General features: G+C 39.0%; 1 protein-coding gene across 1 annotated transcript in view; it reads right to left on the bottom strand.

The window, feature by feature from the left end:
• LOC123775305 (nucleoporin NUP35-like) overlaps positions 1-18,780 on the bottom strand; it is a 70,992-nt gene that overhangs the window by 41,496 nt on the left and 10,716 nt on the right. The window contains 1 exon segment of the mRNA XM_069311625.1: positions 3,927-4,052. Within this exon segment, the coding sequence (XP_069167726.1) occupies positions 3,927-4,052 (126 nt within the window).

Raw genomic sequence — 18,780 nt, 5'->3', positions numbered from 1 at the left:
TATCATCATTACCCCGCCTCAAAACTCTACATTTATCAGCATTAAACTGCATCTGCCAATCTTTTGACCATTCTAAAACCCTATTTAGATCAACTTGAAGTGATAGCGATCTTCTTTCATGTTGATTTCCCTGCCGATTTTTGTATCATCTGCAAATTTGCAGATGTTGCTACTCAAACCTGAATCTAAATCATTTATATATATTATAAACAACAGAGGTCCCAGGACAGAGCCCTGAGGCACTCCACTAACAACATTATCTCACTCTGACTTAACCTCATTTATACTAACTCTCTGTTTCCTTTGGAATAGCCATGCCCTAATCCAACTTAATATAGCACCCCCAATACCATGAGCTATTTTTTTAATTAGTCTTTCATGTGGCACTGTATCAAAAGCTTTGCTAAAGTCAAGGTACACAACATCACAATCCTTACCACTATCAACTGCCTCAACTATGCTGGAATAAAAAGTTAGCAAATTTGTTAAACATGAACGGCCATTTGTAAAACCATGTTGCGACTCATTTATTAATTTATGTTTTTCAAGATGGAGACGAATTGTATTTGCAATTATTGATTCAAGTAACTTTCCCACAATAGACGTTAGGCTAATTGGCCAATAGTTTGACGCAAGTGATCTATCTCCTTTCTTAAAAATTGGTACCACATTAGCTACATTCCATGACTCTGGCACTGCCTAACTCTATTGATTTATTAAATATGGTAAACAGTGGCTCGGAAAGCTCCTCTTTGCATTCTTTAAGCACCCTGGCAAGCACTTCATCCGGCCCTGGGGATTTGTTTGGTTTTAGTTTTACTAATTGTTTAATTACATCCTCCCTGGTAACTGCTAAACTAGTCAACCCGTCTTCATCCCCACCCACATAGACTTGTTCAGCTGAAGGCATATTGTTAAGTTCTTCTTTAGTAAATACAGATATAAAATATTTGTTAAAAATACTACTCGTCTCCTTGTCATTATCCGTTATTTGACCTGTCTCAGATTTTAATGGACCTATCCTCTCCCTAGTCTTAGTTCGATAAAACTGAAAAAACCCTTTACGATTTGACTTTGCTTGCTCTGCTATGCGAACTTCAGTTTCTTTTTGCTTTCCTAATCTCTTTTTTAACATTTCTAACCAGTTGTATGAATTCCTATTCTAAACTGACTTCCCCATTCTTAATCCTTTTGTACCATGCTCTCTTTTTACCTATAAGGTTCTTTAAATTATTTGTTATCCACTTTGGGTCATTAGTATTCGATCTATTCAATTTGAATGGTATACTACGTTCCTGTGCTTTGTTTAGAATATTCTTAAATAAGTTATATATTAAATCCACATCGAAATCCCCTTTTACAGTACCTGTCGCTAGGTTCATGTCTCGCTCCAAGACCGGCCCACACCCCATATCCAAGACTTTCCAATCTATTTGACCCAAAAAATTTCTTAGGCTATTAAAATCAGCTTTTCAAAAGTCTGGCACTTTAACAGAATTTTCTCCTACAGGTCTATTCCATTCTATGCTAAATCTGATTTCTTTGTGATCACTGTTCCCTAGCTCACTCCCTATTTCGATGTCATTAATTTGTGTTTTTCTGTTAGTTAACACTAAATCTAAAATATTATTTTCCCGCGTTGGTTCCTTAATGTGTTGTGTAAGAAAGCAATCGTCAATTAATTCTAGAAAATCTTCTGCTTCACTATCCGTTTTGTTCAAGTTTATTCCACTAAAGTTAAAGTCACCCATGACATAAATACTGTTAGATCTAGATGCTCTAGATATTTCATCCCATAGATGCTTTGCTTCCATTCTGTCTAAATTTGGTGGCCTATATATAACTCCTATTATAATATTATTTGCTTTTTCGTTTAATTCTATTCAAATAGTATCTGTGTGGCTCAGTTTTGATTCCCTCTTTGAGACTACATTTCAAATTGTCCCTAACATATATGGCTACTCCCCCTCCTCGTCTAATATATCTATCTGTGTGAAATAGTTTAAATCCATTTATTTAATATTCAGCTAATAGTTCTCTATTTTCTACATTCATCCACGTTTCGGTAAGTGCAATAATATCTATTTTTTCTGTGCAGACAAGAGCATTTAATTCGTTTATTTTATTTCTTAGACTTCTACTGTTAGTGTAATATACATAAGTGAATTGTTATTTTGAGGCCCTTTTCTTTCCCTGATCATTTTGCCAATTCTTTTCCCCCACAAACACATACTATTATTCCCTCCTTCCTCCAAATCAATTCCCATACCACTATCTACTAACAGTTTAAACCCAAACAAACGCCTCTAACCACTGGTTCCAACGAGTTTGCAACAGCAACAACCCCAGCCCTCGAAAGATGCACCCCATCACGAGCAGACATTTCATTTCTTCCATAGAAGTGTTCCCAGTTGTCTATGAAAGATATTGCATTTGATTTGCAATATCTTTCCAGCCGGCAATTGACACCAAGTGCCCTCGACATCCATTCATTACCTACTCCCTTTCTTGGAAGAATGCCACATATGATCGGGATTCCTTCCTTCCTCCTAACTAATTCAATGGCTGTCCTGAATCTCTGTATTAGTTCCTCACTCCTAACTCGTCCAATATCATTACCCCCTGCACTAATACAAATAATGAGTTTGTTCCCATTTCCCGTCATAATATCATTCATTTTTCCAACAATATCACCAATTCCAGCTCCCGGATAGCAAACCTTTAATCTGTTCCCCCTATCTCTGGCACAAAACGTTCTGTCTAAATACCTCACCTGGGAATCTCCCTCAACCAAAATTCGCTTCAGTACCTCCTTAACTTTCTGAGCAGCCTGAGGGGCCTGTGCTCCGCCGCTCCTCGCTGATTTCCGTTCCGAGTGAACTGCAGGCTCACCACAGCACTCGTCCTCCAACACGGTAAATGAATTTGCTATCCTTAGGGCGTCTGTAGGTGGCCTTGTCAAGGTCTTCTTAAGACCCCTGTCCTTAACGACTCTCCATGATGAGGTCCCGTCAACACTGGTCTCCTCCTTCGTTTCCTCCCGAAGTCTCAGCCGTCGTACCTCCTCCCGCAGGGAATCCATCTCTGCTCTCAGAGCTCCAACCAGACTCACCAAATCCTTCACTAATCCTTCCATTATTGCAATAATAATGTTACTACAATCGGAGCTCCAGCTAACACAACCACTCACTGTGACTGCACCAAAACCACAAATTATGTTGTGGTTTTTTATATTATTCTGTACATTCCAAAAATATTTGTTTTGGGACAAATTTTAATGGCGTGGGAACGCATTTCATACTGATAGCAATGCACCTATGGAAAATCTTGATCCGCATTCCAAACAAATGCTTTACAAACACCGTCTCGGAACATAGCTCTTTCGTAATTGGGGAACTGCCTATAGTAAACAGTTGGAATACAGGTTGAAGTGGTGGAGCCCATAACCGTCAGTAGTTTCGAAGCGTTATATGACAATGCTGGGAAAACAGGACATCACGAGCATAGCTTTCATACTGTAACTACACAGACTTAATTAGTAGTGTTGTATTAGGTTAGGTTATGTTACTTTTCAAGAACTATTGATTTCAAGATGTACAATATCAATCAAGAACTACAACAAGGTAAGCTGAAGTTTCCATTTTAAATTACAGTTCTGGTGAATTTTTTAACTAAAGTGTGTGTGGAAATTCAAATTGTGTTGGTTGTGGTACAAAAAACTGCATATACTGTATGCTCATTTTTAAACTTTCCCAGTAAGAATTCTGCTGATACTGATGTCAGGCTTATCCGGTGGGGGATGGGAGGTCCTTCCCATATTGTCCAGATAAGTGAGCTCATACAGTATATATCATTAAAGCAATGCATTCCTTTAAGACAATGATATTGATCAAATATACTCACTGATATTGATCAAATATACTCACTGACGGAGAGGCTATATCCCCCATGAGAAAGGAGGGAAGAAATGTGCTGGGTGTTGTGCTGGCAGGCAGAGCATGGGGGGTGGCTGTCGGAGAACCAACGGGGCTGCCCAAAGTCATAGGCTCCATCTTTCCAAACAAAACATTGCACAAAAATGAAATTCCATTAATCATTAAAGGGCAATCAAGGGAAGCATTCACATTAGTCGTTTCTACCCATGTATTAATAGTACACAGTAGGTTCCTAAGGTATTAAGAATATTAAAAATAAGCCTACTGACTCATATGTAGCCACTTATTTATATCCAAATCTGAAGCACACTATAACAGTAGGCATATAAATGCCAACAAATACTCTCAAAATTGACTAAGTTAAAGTACCATCCCTCTTAAAATAAACTATCCCCAATAAAAAATATTTTAAAGCATTAAGGTAAAAGTTCTGTATTGTAAATTCAAATAATTGTTCTTAAGATAGGATCATTAATGAAACAATGACAAAAAATGGAAAAATTGGGTTCTTTAATTTAGGAGATGAATATCCAGGGGACAATACCCATCATTCTTATGATGAGAATACTTAAGAGTTAATCTGACTATACACTATATTGACTATATTGCTGTATTATAATATCAATACATTACTGCAACTACAGTCCCTTATAAAATATGGTGGATCAAACACTATTCATATACTTTTGATATCTCCAGCTTACCCTTTACTTCAATCGCCTGTGGCCAATTGCTTAGTGACTAGCTGTACTATATATATAGTAGAACAGATCTTGCCCTATCTTACTCCTGTCTGTGCAAGATATATGAGAATGTATGCCCAGTATCACCTGTGGTTGTGCTCAATAACTCACTTCAGTACTGTGTATGTTTACTAACAGATCTCTAATCCTGTCCAAGGAGGTCAAAATAAAATAAAAAATATATACACTGGTTAGCACAATATAAATGAATCACAGATGTAGCCAAAGACAGGAGAAGAAAAATATCCTTACATCCATGCCAGCGAAACTATTTGACACCATAGCATACACTGGCTGCCGCCCCATAATTATTAATTGTTTAATGATGGTCCCCATAGTGCAGCGGTAACACGCTCGTCCCACACTTCACGAGTGATTTGGCAGAGGAGGATTGATTAAGCGACGATCCTCAACTGTACGCTCTGTTCACCCAGCTATTGAATGGGTATATTTGGTTGTTAAACTGGCGAGTCATATCTCAGGGAAAAATCAAGATTCAGAACCTGCCCAAAATGCTGTGTGATAGTGACTTTACAAGGGATACAAGACACTCTGAACATTGACAACATCGCACACTAATATTTTTACCACTTCGGACACCAGCTTTGGACATTTCGCATATGTGTACGTGTTCCATATTAAAAACGACAATATAATGCTATTAACAATTAAAATCTTCTACTTAACAGGCATATAGTTATTAAATGAAGTTTAGTGATGTAATAGACATAATCTGGAGTTGGTAAGGACGCCGCCCGCCAGCGTAAACACAACACACCCTGGATGCCCACAAACACGATATAACGCACAAAACACAACACTTCTGTCAGTTTTTGGATAAACTCCTTTTATATTTATTATGTGATAGTTATACTTGTATAAAATGGTAACTATTATAGGTAAGCGCCTAATATTTAATATTAATCAATAAAAAAGAAGTCAGAAGCCACACACCTGTCTGTACATGTCTTCTGTGTAAAAGTATTTTGGGCGCTCATGTACTTGTGCGCTAGCTGGCGTTCACAACTGTTCTCGCCTACAAGCATTAGAATTTAACAAACGAATTTATTTTTTCATTTATATACAAGAAGAGAAGGCTACCCTTGAGTCTGTAACATTCATCTGATCACTGGTCTCCCATTTGGTCCTCATTGCTTTATCTTACTATTATTAAATGTCAATAACCATATTATGCAATTTCAATTTCTTCTATTTCTTTCTTTATTATGCACCCCCATACCCATCCCGTGGGCGGTGGTGTAAAGGATTACAGAGGCACATAATCGGTTCAGGAACTGAACCCTCTAGTTCGTTTAGCTAAGCAAATAACAATGCTTGACACTAGTTACAAAATTATTAATGTTGTATACACATGTACACACACTCACTCACTCTCTCTTATATATTATATATATATATATATATATATATATATATATATATATATATATATATATATATATATATATATATATATATATATATTATAATATATATATATATTATAATATATATATATATATTATAATATATATATATATATTATAATATATATTATATATATATATACTGGTCTAATTATTTTATTAGACCAGTATATATTATTAGATTATACTGGTATAATTATATATATATATATATATATATATATATATATATATATATATATATATATATATATATATATATATATATATATATATATATATATATATTATTAAATATGACCAAAAAAGTAAGATTAATAATTCTAACACGAATTTTCTCAATCTTTCGTACATTTCTTTTCACTGTTGGAGGTAAATCAAAAATCAATTCTCCAAAATTCATTTTTATTTCTAGTCTGACGCGACACAAGCGCGTTTCGTAAAACTTATTACATTTTCAAAGACTTTAGTTTACAAATACACAACTGAATAGAACTTACGCATCTCCGATTTTATATCTACATTTGAGAGAGGTGGATGGGGTGAGGTGGCATTAATAGGGTAATAATTTCATCAACACAAGACAGAACAAGAGGTGGTATTAATAGGGTATTAATTTCATCAACACAAGACAGAACACGAAACAATGGGTATTGAATAGAAGTGATTGTAGAAAGCCTATTGGTCCATATTTCTTGATGCTTCTATATTGGAGCGGAGTCTTGAGGTGGGTAGAATATAGTTGTGCATTAATTGGCTGTTGATTGCCGGTGTTGACTTCTTGATGTGTAGTGCCTCGCAAACGTCAAGCCGCCTGCTATCGCTGTATCTATCGATGATTTCTGTGTTGTTTACTAGGATTTCTCTGGCGATGGTTTGGTTGTGGGAAGAGATTATATGTTCCTTAATGGAGCCCTGTTGCTTATGCATCGTTAAACGCCTAGAAAGAGATGTTGTTGTCTTGCCTATATACTGTTTTTTTTGGAGCTTACAGTCCCCAAGAGGGCATTTGAAGGCATAGACGACGTTAGTCTCTTTTAAAGCGTTCTGTTTTGTGTCTGGAGAGTTTCTCATGAGTAGGCTGGCCGTTTTTCTGGTTTTATAGTAAATTGTCAGTTGTATCTTCTGATTTTTGTCTGTAGGGATAACGTTTCTATTAACAATATCTTTCAGGACCCTTTCCTCTGTTTTATGAGCTGTGGAAAAGAAGTTCCTGTAAAATAGTCTAATAGGGGGTATAGGTGTTGTGTTAGTTGTCTCTTCAGAGGTTGCATGGCGTTTCACTTTCCTTCTTATGATGTCTTCCACGAAAAGAAATCCGGACTCCACCTGCCAAAGATCATTGGGGAATATAAACCTGGATATGCGTATGGAAATGTCAAGACACACAAGCCTGGAAACCCACTTAGGCCAATCATTAGCCAGATACCCACACCCACGTACAGACTGGCGAAGCGACTCAACGGCCTGCTGACTCCTTATGTTCCTTGCGCCTTCAGCCTGAAGTCTCCAAAGGAATTTGTTGACTTACTGCGGGGCACACGGGCCACAGGGATAAGAGCCTCGTTGGACGTAGAATCGCTGTTTACCAACGTACCTGTGGACGAGACAATCGGGATGATAGCCGACAGAGTGTATCGTGATCCAGCCTGTACTCCTCTTGACATACCAGAAAATATTCTGAGGAAACTACTCCAAGCTTGTACTAAAGAGGCACTCTTCTTGAGCCCGGATGGGCACATGTATAAGCAAGTAGATGGGGTCGCCATGGGTTCTCCCCTAGGTGTCCTGTTTGCAAACTTCTACATGGGTACCATCGAGCAAAAAGTCTTAGTCGACATTGTGGTGTTTGTGTGTTACTGAGGAAGTCTTGGTTGTAGGGTTGATGTAAAGTCATGACTTGGTTACTGACTTTAATACTTAATATGATTACATGACTAGTAGCTACCAAGCTTGGCGGGCGTCCTGTACGCTCTATTGTTTACCTTCCTCTCTCTCTCTCTGGCGTCCCAGCCGCCGCACATAGAAAACGGATGGTACCATTTTCTGTGAACATGACATCCCTCCTTTTCTTTAAAAAGAATGAATACAGGATGTCTACCATGCTTGTAGCACAAAGCAAAGTTATTGACACAAAGTAAGTTATTACCATATCAAGAGATACTGCATACATTTAACATTAATTAAGCACACAAAGAATTTAAACAACTTAATCTTTTCCACAAAGGATTTCAATGTTAAAAATACATATGCAATGTTAAACAAACATGAAAGAAACTGTAATACAAAGTTACAAAATATTGAATGAGATATCTGCATTATTCAAACAATATTAAATTTAGTTTAGCACAATAAGTAAATACTTTTCATTACATAGGAACACAATTAATCATCAAATCGTGTAGGGCGTTTAACATGACGTTTAGGACGAGAGTCCTTAAATGCAATAACATCCCTTGATGAATTGTTTGTCGGGTTATAACTATTTTTTTCGTTTTCTTTTGCACGACTTTGCACTTCATCATTTTCTACACTAGTTGGAATCACTTTGAAATAAGCCATATTACGTGTTATACTATGATCTCTATTACTAGCTGTTACCATAGTTCCTTTTACACTAATCACTTTATATGGTTTTGTATCATACGGCATATCTAACTTTCCCTCTTTTTTCTTTTTAACGAGAACAGTGTCTCCAACCTTTATGAACTGTTCCTTTGCACGTTGATCATGAGCAATTTTCATTTTGCCCTTGGCTAGTGCATCCTTCTGAGCGAGACGTTTATCCGTTACCTCGGCTGGCATGACGGGTAGTGCGATTCTCATAGGACGTCCAAATAAAAGTTCGCCAGGCGACTTGCCCAGTGTTCCATGTGGTGTTGCACGGTAATTCCTGAGAAAAGCATACATAGCTTGTTTCCAGGATCGTCCTTCGGCATGAGCACAGCGTACCGCTTTCATGAGAGGTTGCATGAATCTCTCAACTTCTCCATTTGCTTGAGGATGTAGTGGCATCACACGGCGGTGTTTGAATCCAATATGCTCAGAAAAGTTGACGAAGTCTTGTCCATTGAATGGCGGTCCATTGTCTGTCTTGACAACTTCAGGAATGCCAAAGTTTGAAAAGATCTTGTCGAGTTTCGGGATGACAGCCTTTGCAGATGTGGAAGTGATGATTTCTACTTCTGGATAACGTGAGTGATCATCAATGACTACCATCAAGTACTCTCCAGTTGGTAGTGGTCCGCAGAAGTCCATCGATACTTCCGTCCATGGTGCAGCAGGTAGTGGTGAAGGTTGTAGAGGTGTTGGTCTTGAAGTATCCACTGCAGCTTGGCAAGGGACACAGGCATCATGCATATCCTTTGCTTGACGATCAATACCAGGAAACCATACCTTTTCTCGTAGCAGCTGTTTGGTCCTAACAAGACCTTGGTGTCCTTGATGTGCAAGCTTCAGAGCACGTTGCTGGAGAACAGCTGGAATGACGATACGAGTACCTCGCAGCACGGTGTCGCGTTGTTGTGTAACACTTAATTCTGTCTGGATGCGTTCAAGTGCTTTGAATGCATCTTGGTCAACTCCTGAGGGTGGGATGCGTGGAAACTTTTTCTTAGTCAATGCATCCACTGTTGCTTGCAGAGTTGGGTCCTCTAGGGTTGCAGTACGGATTTCATCAAGAGTAAGAGCCTTAGGGACTGCATCACAGGTTACAGAGTGTACATATTCCTCGGCAACTTGCTGATGCTTGGTGATGGTGAAACTGTTTGCAGGATGTCGACTGATGTAATCAGCAGGATTGCCTGCACCCGGCTTGTATTTCACCGTAAAGTTGTATGGTTGCAGACGAAGAGCCCATCTCTCAATGCGAGCTGGTGGTTTGGACTTTGGATTATTGAAGATGGTCTCCAACGGTTTGTGGTCAGTGACTATCGTGGTGAAGGGCGCACCAAGCAGATACACATTGAAGTGTTCACAGCCCCATACAAGAGCAAGAGCTTCCTTCTCTGTCTGACTGTATCGTTGCTCAACATCTGTGAGAGAACGGCTGGCGTAGGCAATTACTACTCTGGAATCTGGTTGACCAGGTTTGTGTTGGGCTAACACAGCACCTAAACCAACAGGACTAGCATCCACCGTTAACTCAGTGTCCATTGATGGATCAAAGTATGCAGCAGTCGCATTCTCTACTAGTGCATCTTTCACAGCATCAAATGCATTTTGCTCGATATCGCTCCAGTACCATGATGCATTTTTCTTCAGGAGCTCACGTAGAGGCTTTGTAATGGTAGCAAAATCTGGAATGAAGCGAGAACAGTAGTTTGCCATTCCCAGAAAACTATGTACTTCAGTGGACGTTGAAGGAGGTGCAGCATTCTTGATATCTGCAACTTTCTTAGGATCTGGAGACAGACCTTTGTCACTAAGTACATGTCCAAAGAATTCAATTTTATGTTGATTGAACTCACACTTTGCTCGGCTTAGCGTCAAATTCTTTTCTCGTAAGCGTTGCAATGTTGCACGAAGAGCTTTGTCGTGTTCAGCTTGGGTACGGCCATAAACAATGATGTCATCAGACATGTTGTCAGCATTAGGTATGTCTTGCAATACCTGGCTGATGATGTGCTGGAATACCTCGGCAGCACTGTTAATACCAAAACTCAGGCGCTTGTACCTATACAGACCTCGATGTGTCGTAAACGTTGTGATGAATCGACTCTCCTCATCAAGTTCAAGCTGATGATAGCCCTTGTTTAAATCTAACTTGCTGAATACAGTTGCACCATTCAAGCAGTAGATCATATCATCTACAGTCGGTGTAGGATGGCGTTCACGCATTATTGCCTTGTTGGGAACACGCATGTCCACACAAATGCGTATCTCATCTGGATTCTTCGGCTTTGGTGGAGTGACAATTGGGCTTACCCATGGTGTTGGGCCTGTTACTGGTTCAATGATATCTAGTTCCATCAGCCTATCCAGTTCGGCATCGACTTTCTTGCGAGTATGGAATGGTTGTCGGCGATGTGGTTGGGCAACTGGAATTACATCTGGGTTGATATGCAGATGTACTTTGCTATCAGTATAACAACCTATGAATTTAAATCGATCCGAAAATTCAGCAACAATACCATCAACATTGTTTGCAGATTCCACTGCTACAGCATTAGAAAGCTGAAGTAGCCCCAATTTGGTTGAAGTCTTGTAACTGAGTAAAGACTCCTTTGCATTCCTAACAACATGGAATGTAGTAATGAGCATTGCATTCTTTGACTTAATCTCTGCAGTGAAAGTTCCAATCACTGGCAAGGCTACCTTTGAAGCATAGGCAGTGGCTTTGCCATTATAGTTCTCAAGCTTTGGGAACTGTTTTTTAAATTTTTCATAGTGGCACTCGGCAATGGTGTCAATGTTTGATCCAGTGTCAATGAGAACTTTGAGACAAATACCAGCAATGTATACACATGTCTCTGGGTTGTTTGGAAGATCATTCCATTCTGTGATTGTTTGTACTCCATAAGTATAATCACATTCACTGTCATCTGAGACTGGTTGTAATGAAATGTTGTCTTGTATATTATTAACATTCTGGATATGAGGTGCAATATTGTGTTTACCACCTCGACCCCTATGACCTGATCCTCGTACAGTGCTTTTATTCATTGACTGTGGTTTCTTTAGTGCAGAACGACACATAGCACCAAAATGACCTAGTTTTCCACACTCATAGCACTTCTTACCTTGAGCAGGACAAACATTACCTTGGTGCGGGTAGTCTCCTCCACAATTGTAACATTTATTGTTGACACCCTCTGATGTGGGTCGTTGTGACTGCTTGAGTCTTGTTCCTTGACCCCAGTTGTGACGTGGTTCTCGGCTAAATTTACTGTTAGGTTTGCCATGATATCTTCTTTGATCACGGTGTCCTCCCTGAACCTTACGTACCTCATCACTGTTAGTAACAGTGGCAGAACCGTTGTTGGCACTGCACTCCATGACACGAGCATCACGTGCAGCATCTTCCATTCGACGAGCAATATCCAGTATCTTGGTAAGAGAACTTTCATCATCAACAAGTTCTAGAGCTCTTCGACGGAGACGTGTAGATGTGCATGTTTCAATTATTTGCTGTTTGATTTCTTTGTCAACATCAGCAAACTCACAATGGGCTGCTAAACCCTGCAGACGTGTGTGGTATTGATCCACAGTTTCATTAGAGAGTTGTTTTGCTCTCCTGAAATGCATAATTTCCATTGCAGTATTTTGCCTTGGTTTGAAATGCTCTGTTAGTTTGGCTTTGGCAGTGTCATAATCTTTGGCACCACCAGTGTCTTTCAGTGTGTCAAAGATGTCACAAACTCTATCACCTGCATAATGAAGTAGAAAGGCACGCTTTCTTTCAGCACTTTTGATGTCAGAAACTATCAACAAATTTTCAAACCTTTTAAGCCATTTGACCCACCTCTGTGACAGGTTTGTCTGGTCACAGTCAGGATCAAATGCAGGAAACTGAGGTATATTTGCCATTTTTACTGAATAAATGTAACTTACCACTTAAATGTTCCTCAGAATATTAAACACTTACTGCACTGAATATGTTAGTCAAGAATTCACTGTAATTACTTTAATTTTGCAAAGCACACAAGCATTTTAATGCAAAAGTTCACAACAGTGCACAATATAGCAGCAACTGACTTCTTACCTAGCCCTTGTGTACATGTGTTGTTCCTACTCACAGCAGTTGGCACAGCAGTTGGCACAGCAGTTGGTACAGCAGTCAGTTCAGTGTGATGAATTTTGTAGCACGAAGCGTCGTTTCGTAACCAAAACATCAGGTTTTGTACACATCAATGCGTCGTTTCGTACACAACGTCGGCAGATTCCTCAGTACACAGTTTCTTCAGCACAGCTTGGGTAGCACACAGCTTGGGTAGCACACAGCATCGGTTAGCACACAGCATCGTTTAGCACACAGCATTGGTTAGCACACAGCATCGGTTAGCATACAGCATCGGGTATGGCGCTCACAGCTTCTCTTCCTCCTCCAGGCAGCATGCTTCTCCCTTGTGTTTGAAACTGAACAAATACCTGCGTTCACAGTTCATCCTCGTCGCCAATGTGGTGTTTGTGTGTTACTGAGGAAGTCTTGGTTGTAGGGTTGATGTAAAGTCATGACTTGGTTACTGACTTTAATACTTAATATGATTACATGACTAGTAGCTACCAAGCTTGGCGGGCGTCCTGTACGCTCTATTGTTTACCTTCCTCTCTCTCTCTCTCTGGCGTCCCAGCCGCCGCACATAGAAAACGGATGGTACCATTTTCTGTGAACATGACAGACATGAACTTGAAACCGGCCATATACTGCAGGTATGTTGACGACATTTTTACACAGGTACCTGATGTCAGACATCTGCAGGAGCTGAAGGAGGCATTTGAGCAGAGTTCCGTGCTGCGTTTCACTTACGAGATGGAAAAGGATGGGAAGCTGCCCTTTCTAGATGTAACAGTCATGGAAAAGAGCGGAGGTTTCCACACTGCCGTCTACACTAAGGAAACGAACATAGGAATGTGCCTAAATGCCAACAGCGACTGCCCAGACAGGTACAAGAGGAGTGTTGTTAACGCATATGTCGACCGTGCTCTCAGCCACAGCTCAGAATGGAAGCAAGTCGACGAAGAACTCTGTAGGGTAAGGCAGGTCCTAGTCAACAACGGCTTCTCCAATGGTTTCATGGAAGACATCATAAGAAGGAAAGTGAAACGCCATGCAACCTCTGAAGAGACAACTAACACAACACCTATACCCCCTATTAGACTATTTTACAGGAACTTCTTTTCCACAGCTCATAAAACAGAGGAAAGGGTCCTGAAAGATATTGTTAATAGAAACGTTATCCCTACAGACAAAAATCAGAAGATACAACTGACAATTTACTATAAAACCAGAAAAACGGCCAGCCTACTCATGAGAAACTCTCCAGACACAAAACAGAACGCTTTAAAAGAGACTAACGTCGTCTATGCCTTCAAATGCCCTCTTGGGGACTGTAAGCTCCAAAAAAAACAGTATATAGGCAAGACAACAACATCTCTTTCTAGGCGTTTAACGATGCATAAGCAACAGGGCTCCATTAAGGAACATATAATCTCTTCCCACAACCAAACCATCGCCAGAGAAATCCTAGTAAACAACACAGAAATCATCGATAGATACAGCGATAGCAGGCGGCTTGACGTTTGCGAGGCACTACACATCAAGAAGTCAACACCGGCAATCAACAGCCAATTAATGCACAACTATATTCTACCCACCTCAAGACTCCGCTCCAATATAGAAGCATCAAGAAATATGGACCAATAGGCTTTCTACAATCACTTCTATTCAATACCCATTGTTTCGTGTTCTGTCTTGTGTTGATGAAATTAATACCCTATTAATACCACCTCTTGTTCTGTCTTGTGTTGATGAAATTAATACCCTATTTAATGCCACCTCACCCCATCCACCTCTCTCAAATGTAGATATAAAATCGGAGATGCGTAAGTTCTATTCAGTTGTGTATTTGTAAACTAAAGTCTTTGAAAATGTAATAAGTTTTACGAAACGCGCTTGTGTCGCGTCAGACTAGAAATAAAAATGAATTTTGGAGAATTGATTTTTGATTTACCTCCAACAGTGAAAAGAAATGTACGAAAGATTGAGAAAATTCGTGTTAGAATTATTAATCTTACTTTTTCGGTCATATTTAATAATATATGTCTACAGGAAAGACTGCTACCAAAATATACTAATATATACATATATACATATATATATATATATATATATATATATATATATATATATATATATATATATATATATATATATATATATATATATATATATATATATATACTGTATATAATGTTGTACCTAGTAGCCAGAACGCACTTCTCAGCCTACTATGCAAGGCCCGATTTGCCTAATAAGCCAAGTTTTCATGAATTAATTGTTTTTCGACTACCTAACCTAACCTAACTTTTTCGGCTACCTAACCTAACCTATAAAGATAGGTTAGGTTAGGTAGGGTTGGTTAGGTTCGGTCATATATCTACGTTAATTTTAACTCCAATAAAAAAAAATTGACCTCATACATAATGAAATGGGTAGCTTTATCATTTCATAAGAAAAAAATTAGAGAAAATATATTAATTCATAAATACTTGGCTTATTAGGCAAATTGGGCCTTGCATAGTAGGCTGAGAAGTGCGTTCTAATGTCGTATATATGTTGCACCTAGTAGCCAGAACGCACTTCTCGGCCTACTATGCAACACCCGTTTTGCCTAATAGGCCGAGTGATTTTCTTTATTTTCAATAAATTGTTTCCTATTGGTTTATTTTAAAAATTATTTCTATATTATATTAAGAACATAAATTATTGATTTAGTTATGTTAGTTTAGGTTAGGCTAAAATAGGTTAGGTTAGGTTAGGTTAGGTAGGGTTGGTTAGGTTCGGTCATATATCTACGTTAGTTTTAACTAAAATTTAAAAAAATTAGCTTATACATAGTGAAATGAATAGCTTTATCATTTCATAAGAAAACAATGAGAAAAATATTTAAATTCTGGAAAACTCGGCTTATTAGGCAAATCGGGCCTTGCATAGTAGGCCAAGAAGTGCGTTCTGGCTACTAGGTACGACATTATATATATATATATATATATATATATATATATATATATATATATATATATATATATATATATATATATATATATATATATATATATATATATATATATACACACACACACACACACACACACACAGTGGTACCTCGGAATGCGATTGTCCCTGTATGCGAGGTTTTCGGAAGGCGAGGTGTATTTACTCCAAAAATTTGTCTCGGAAGGCGATAGTTACTTCGGGAGGCGAGTTTGTTGATACGCGTACAGCCGACCAAGCGCGTGGTGGTTCGGCGATCGTCGCCCCTCTGCCCCTCAGTTTACCATTGTCTCGCGCTCAGTGACTACCCCCACATCAATTCTTGTCGCGGATTTTCAGTGTTTTGTTGGATTTTTGGTGATTTGTCTATACAATTTGTTATTATATATCTCACCATGAGTCCCAAGAAAGCCAGTGGTAAGGATGAAGGCCAGAAAGCTCATGTGAGGATGACAATAGAGGAGAAACAAGAGATCATTCGGAAGCATGAGAACGGTACACGTGTTGTTGAACTTTGTAGGCAGTACAACAAAGCCACATCAACAATATGCACTATACTTAAGAAGAAAAATAAGATTATGAGTGCTAATGTGGCAAAAGGAGTAAGAACATTAACGGCACAAAGACCACAAATACTTGAAGAAGTGGAAAAGTTGTTATTAATTTGATTACACGACAAGGAGTTGAGGGGTGATAGTGTTTCGGAGGCCATGATTTGTGAGAAAGCCAGGGTGTTGCACGAAGACCTTCTAAAGAAGACCCCTGCAACGAGTGATGCAGATAAGAAAGAGTTTAAGGCAAGCAGGGGCTGGTTTGAAAAATTTAGAAGGAGAAGTGGTATCCATAGTGTTACAAGGCATGGGGAGGCAGCCAGCTCAGACAAACCAGCCGCTGGACGATTTATTGACGAATTTAAAGAGTTTGCACAGGCTGAGGGATACCTACAGCAACAAGTGTTTAATTGTGAAGAAACAGGACTGTTTTGGAAAAGAATGCCTAAGAGGACATACATTACCAAGGAGGAAAAATCCTTGCCTGGACACAAGCCTATGAAAGATAGGTTTATGCTTGTGCTGTGTTCAAATGCGAGTGGCGATTTGAAAATTAAACCCTTGCTAGTGTATCATTCTGAAAATCCAAGGGTTTTCAAACAGTATAATGTGCAGAAAACCCGTTTGTGTGTGATGTGGAAGTCTAATAAAAAAGCATGGGTCACTAGGCTTATTTTTTCGGAGTGGGTGAATGAAGTGCTGTGCCCTGCCATAGAAAAATATCTGCAGGAGAAACAATTGCAACTCAAAGCCGTGCTTCTCCTTGATAATGCTCCTGCTCATCCTCCAGGCTTGGAAGATGATTTGATGCCTCAATACAATAAATTCCTCACAGTTAAATTCCTTCCTCCTAACACCACTCCTCTAATTCAGCCTATGGACCAGAAAATCATAGCGAATTTTAAGAAACTGTATGAAAGGGCACTTTTCCGGAAATGTTTTGAAGTGACTGAAGCCACAAACCTCACCCTCAAAGAGTTCTGGAGAGAGCATTTTAACATTTGTAGTGCTTTAAAACTCGTTGACAAAGCCTGGCAAGAAGTGACTCAAAGAACCCTGATCTCTGGCTGGAGAAAATTGTGGCCTGAAGGTGTGAGAGAACTAGACTTTGAGGGGTTTGAGCCTATAAATGATGCGCCTATTGTTGAGGAAATTGTTAGTCTAGGCCAGCAAATGGGCTTGGAATTGGATGGTGATGATGTGGAGGAGTTGGTGGAAGAACACAACGAAGAACTGACCACCGAAGAACTCCTAGCCCTTCAACAGGAACAGCAAGCCAACACAGAAGCGAATGATTCTGCAGTGGAGGAGGAGGTGGCAGCAGCACCAACAGCACCAGCGAGTGTCCCTTCTGCAGTAATTAAGAAGGTGTGTCAGATGTGGGAAGAGATTCAAACAACTATTGAACAGACTCACCCAGAGAAAGCTGTAGTAGGCCGTTGTCTTAATCTTTTCAATGACAATGTGATGCCTTACTACAGAGACAGCTTGCGAAGAAGGGAAAAGCAAGCTTCCATGGACAAATTTGTGGTGAGGAAATCGAGCAGTGAGCCTCAACCAGGACCTAGTGGCACTCAGGTTAAACGTCCCAGGGAGAGCACACCAGAAAGGTCCTCACTGCCTGATGTGATTATGGAAGGGGACTCCCCTTCCAAACAGTAACTCCTCTCCTCCTCCCCCCTCCTCACCATCTTCCATACGCCTACAGCACTCGACAGCAAGGTAAGTAATAATTGGAACATAGTTTTGTAGGTTTATTTAGATGAATTAGGTAAATTAGGTATAAAAATTTAGTTTGATGTGGGGTTTTTGGGGTAGTCAGGAACGGATTAATTCATTTCCCTTTATTTCTTATGGGGAAATTAACTTCGGAATGCGAGTTTTCGGAAGGCGAGGCGTCTCCAGGAACGGATTAAACTCGCATTCTGAGGTATGCCTGTATATATATATATATATATATATATATATATATATATATATATATATATATATATATATATATATATATACATATAATTTTTTATATATAATTATACCAGTATAATCTAATAATATATACTGGTCTAATAAAATAATTAGACCAGTTAATACTCTCACTCGTTGTGTTAGGATATGTTAGCTTGATAAAACTGACTGTTCATTGTTGAGAAATGTGTTAACAAACAATATATCTGACTTATCAAGACTGTAGCTTGCTTAGCAAAAAGGAACTTTATTAAATTTGGGTTCAGTTTAACTACCGCTCAATGGATGAGTAATTGGGGTATAATAAAGGAACTAAGCTGATAAAATGAAAGATGGGAAAACAACATTAGAGAGAGAAACTCGAGAGATGTTTTCATGTTAACCCAAAAATTATTTGAGGTCGAGATGGGGGATCAGCCATTACACGTGTTAATGACTCTTGTA

This window comes from Procambarus clarkii, chromosome 70, assembly GCF_040958095.1.
Source record: "Procambarus clarkii isolate CNS0578487 chromosome 70, FALCON_Pclarkii_2.0, whole genome shotgun sequence".
NCBI classification, from domain to species: Eukaryota; Metazoa; Arthropoda; class Malacostraca; order Decapoda; family Cambaridae; genus Procambarus; species Procambarus clarkii.
The sequence above is the reverse complement of the archived record's forward strand: the minus strand, read 5'-3'. Positions and strand labels throughout refer to the sequence as shown.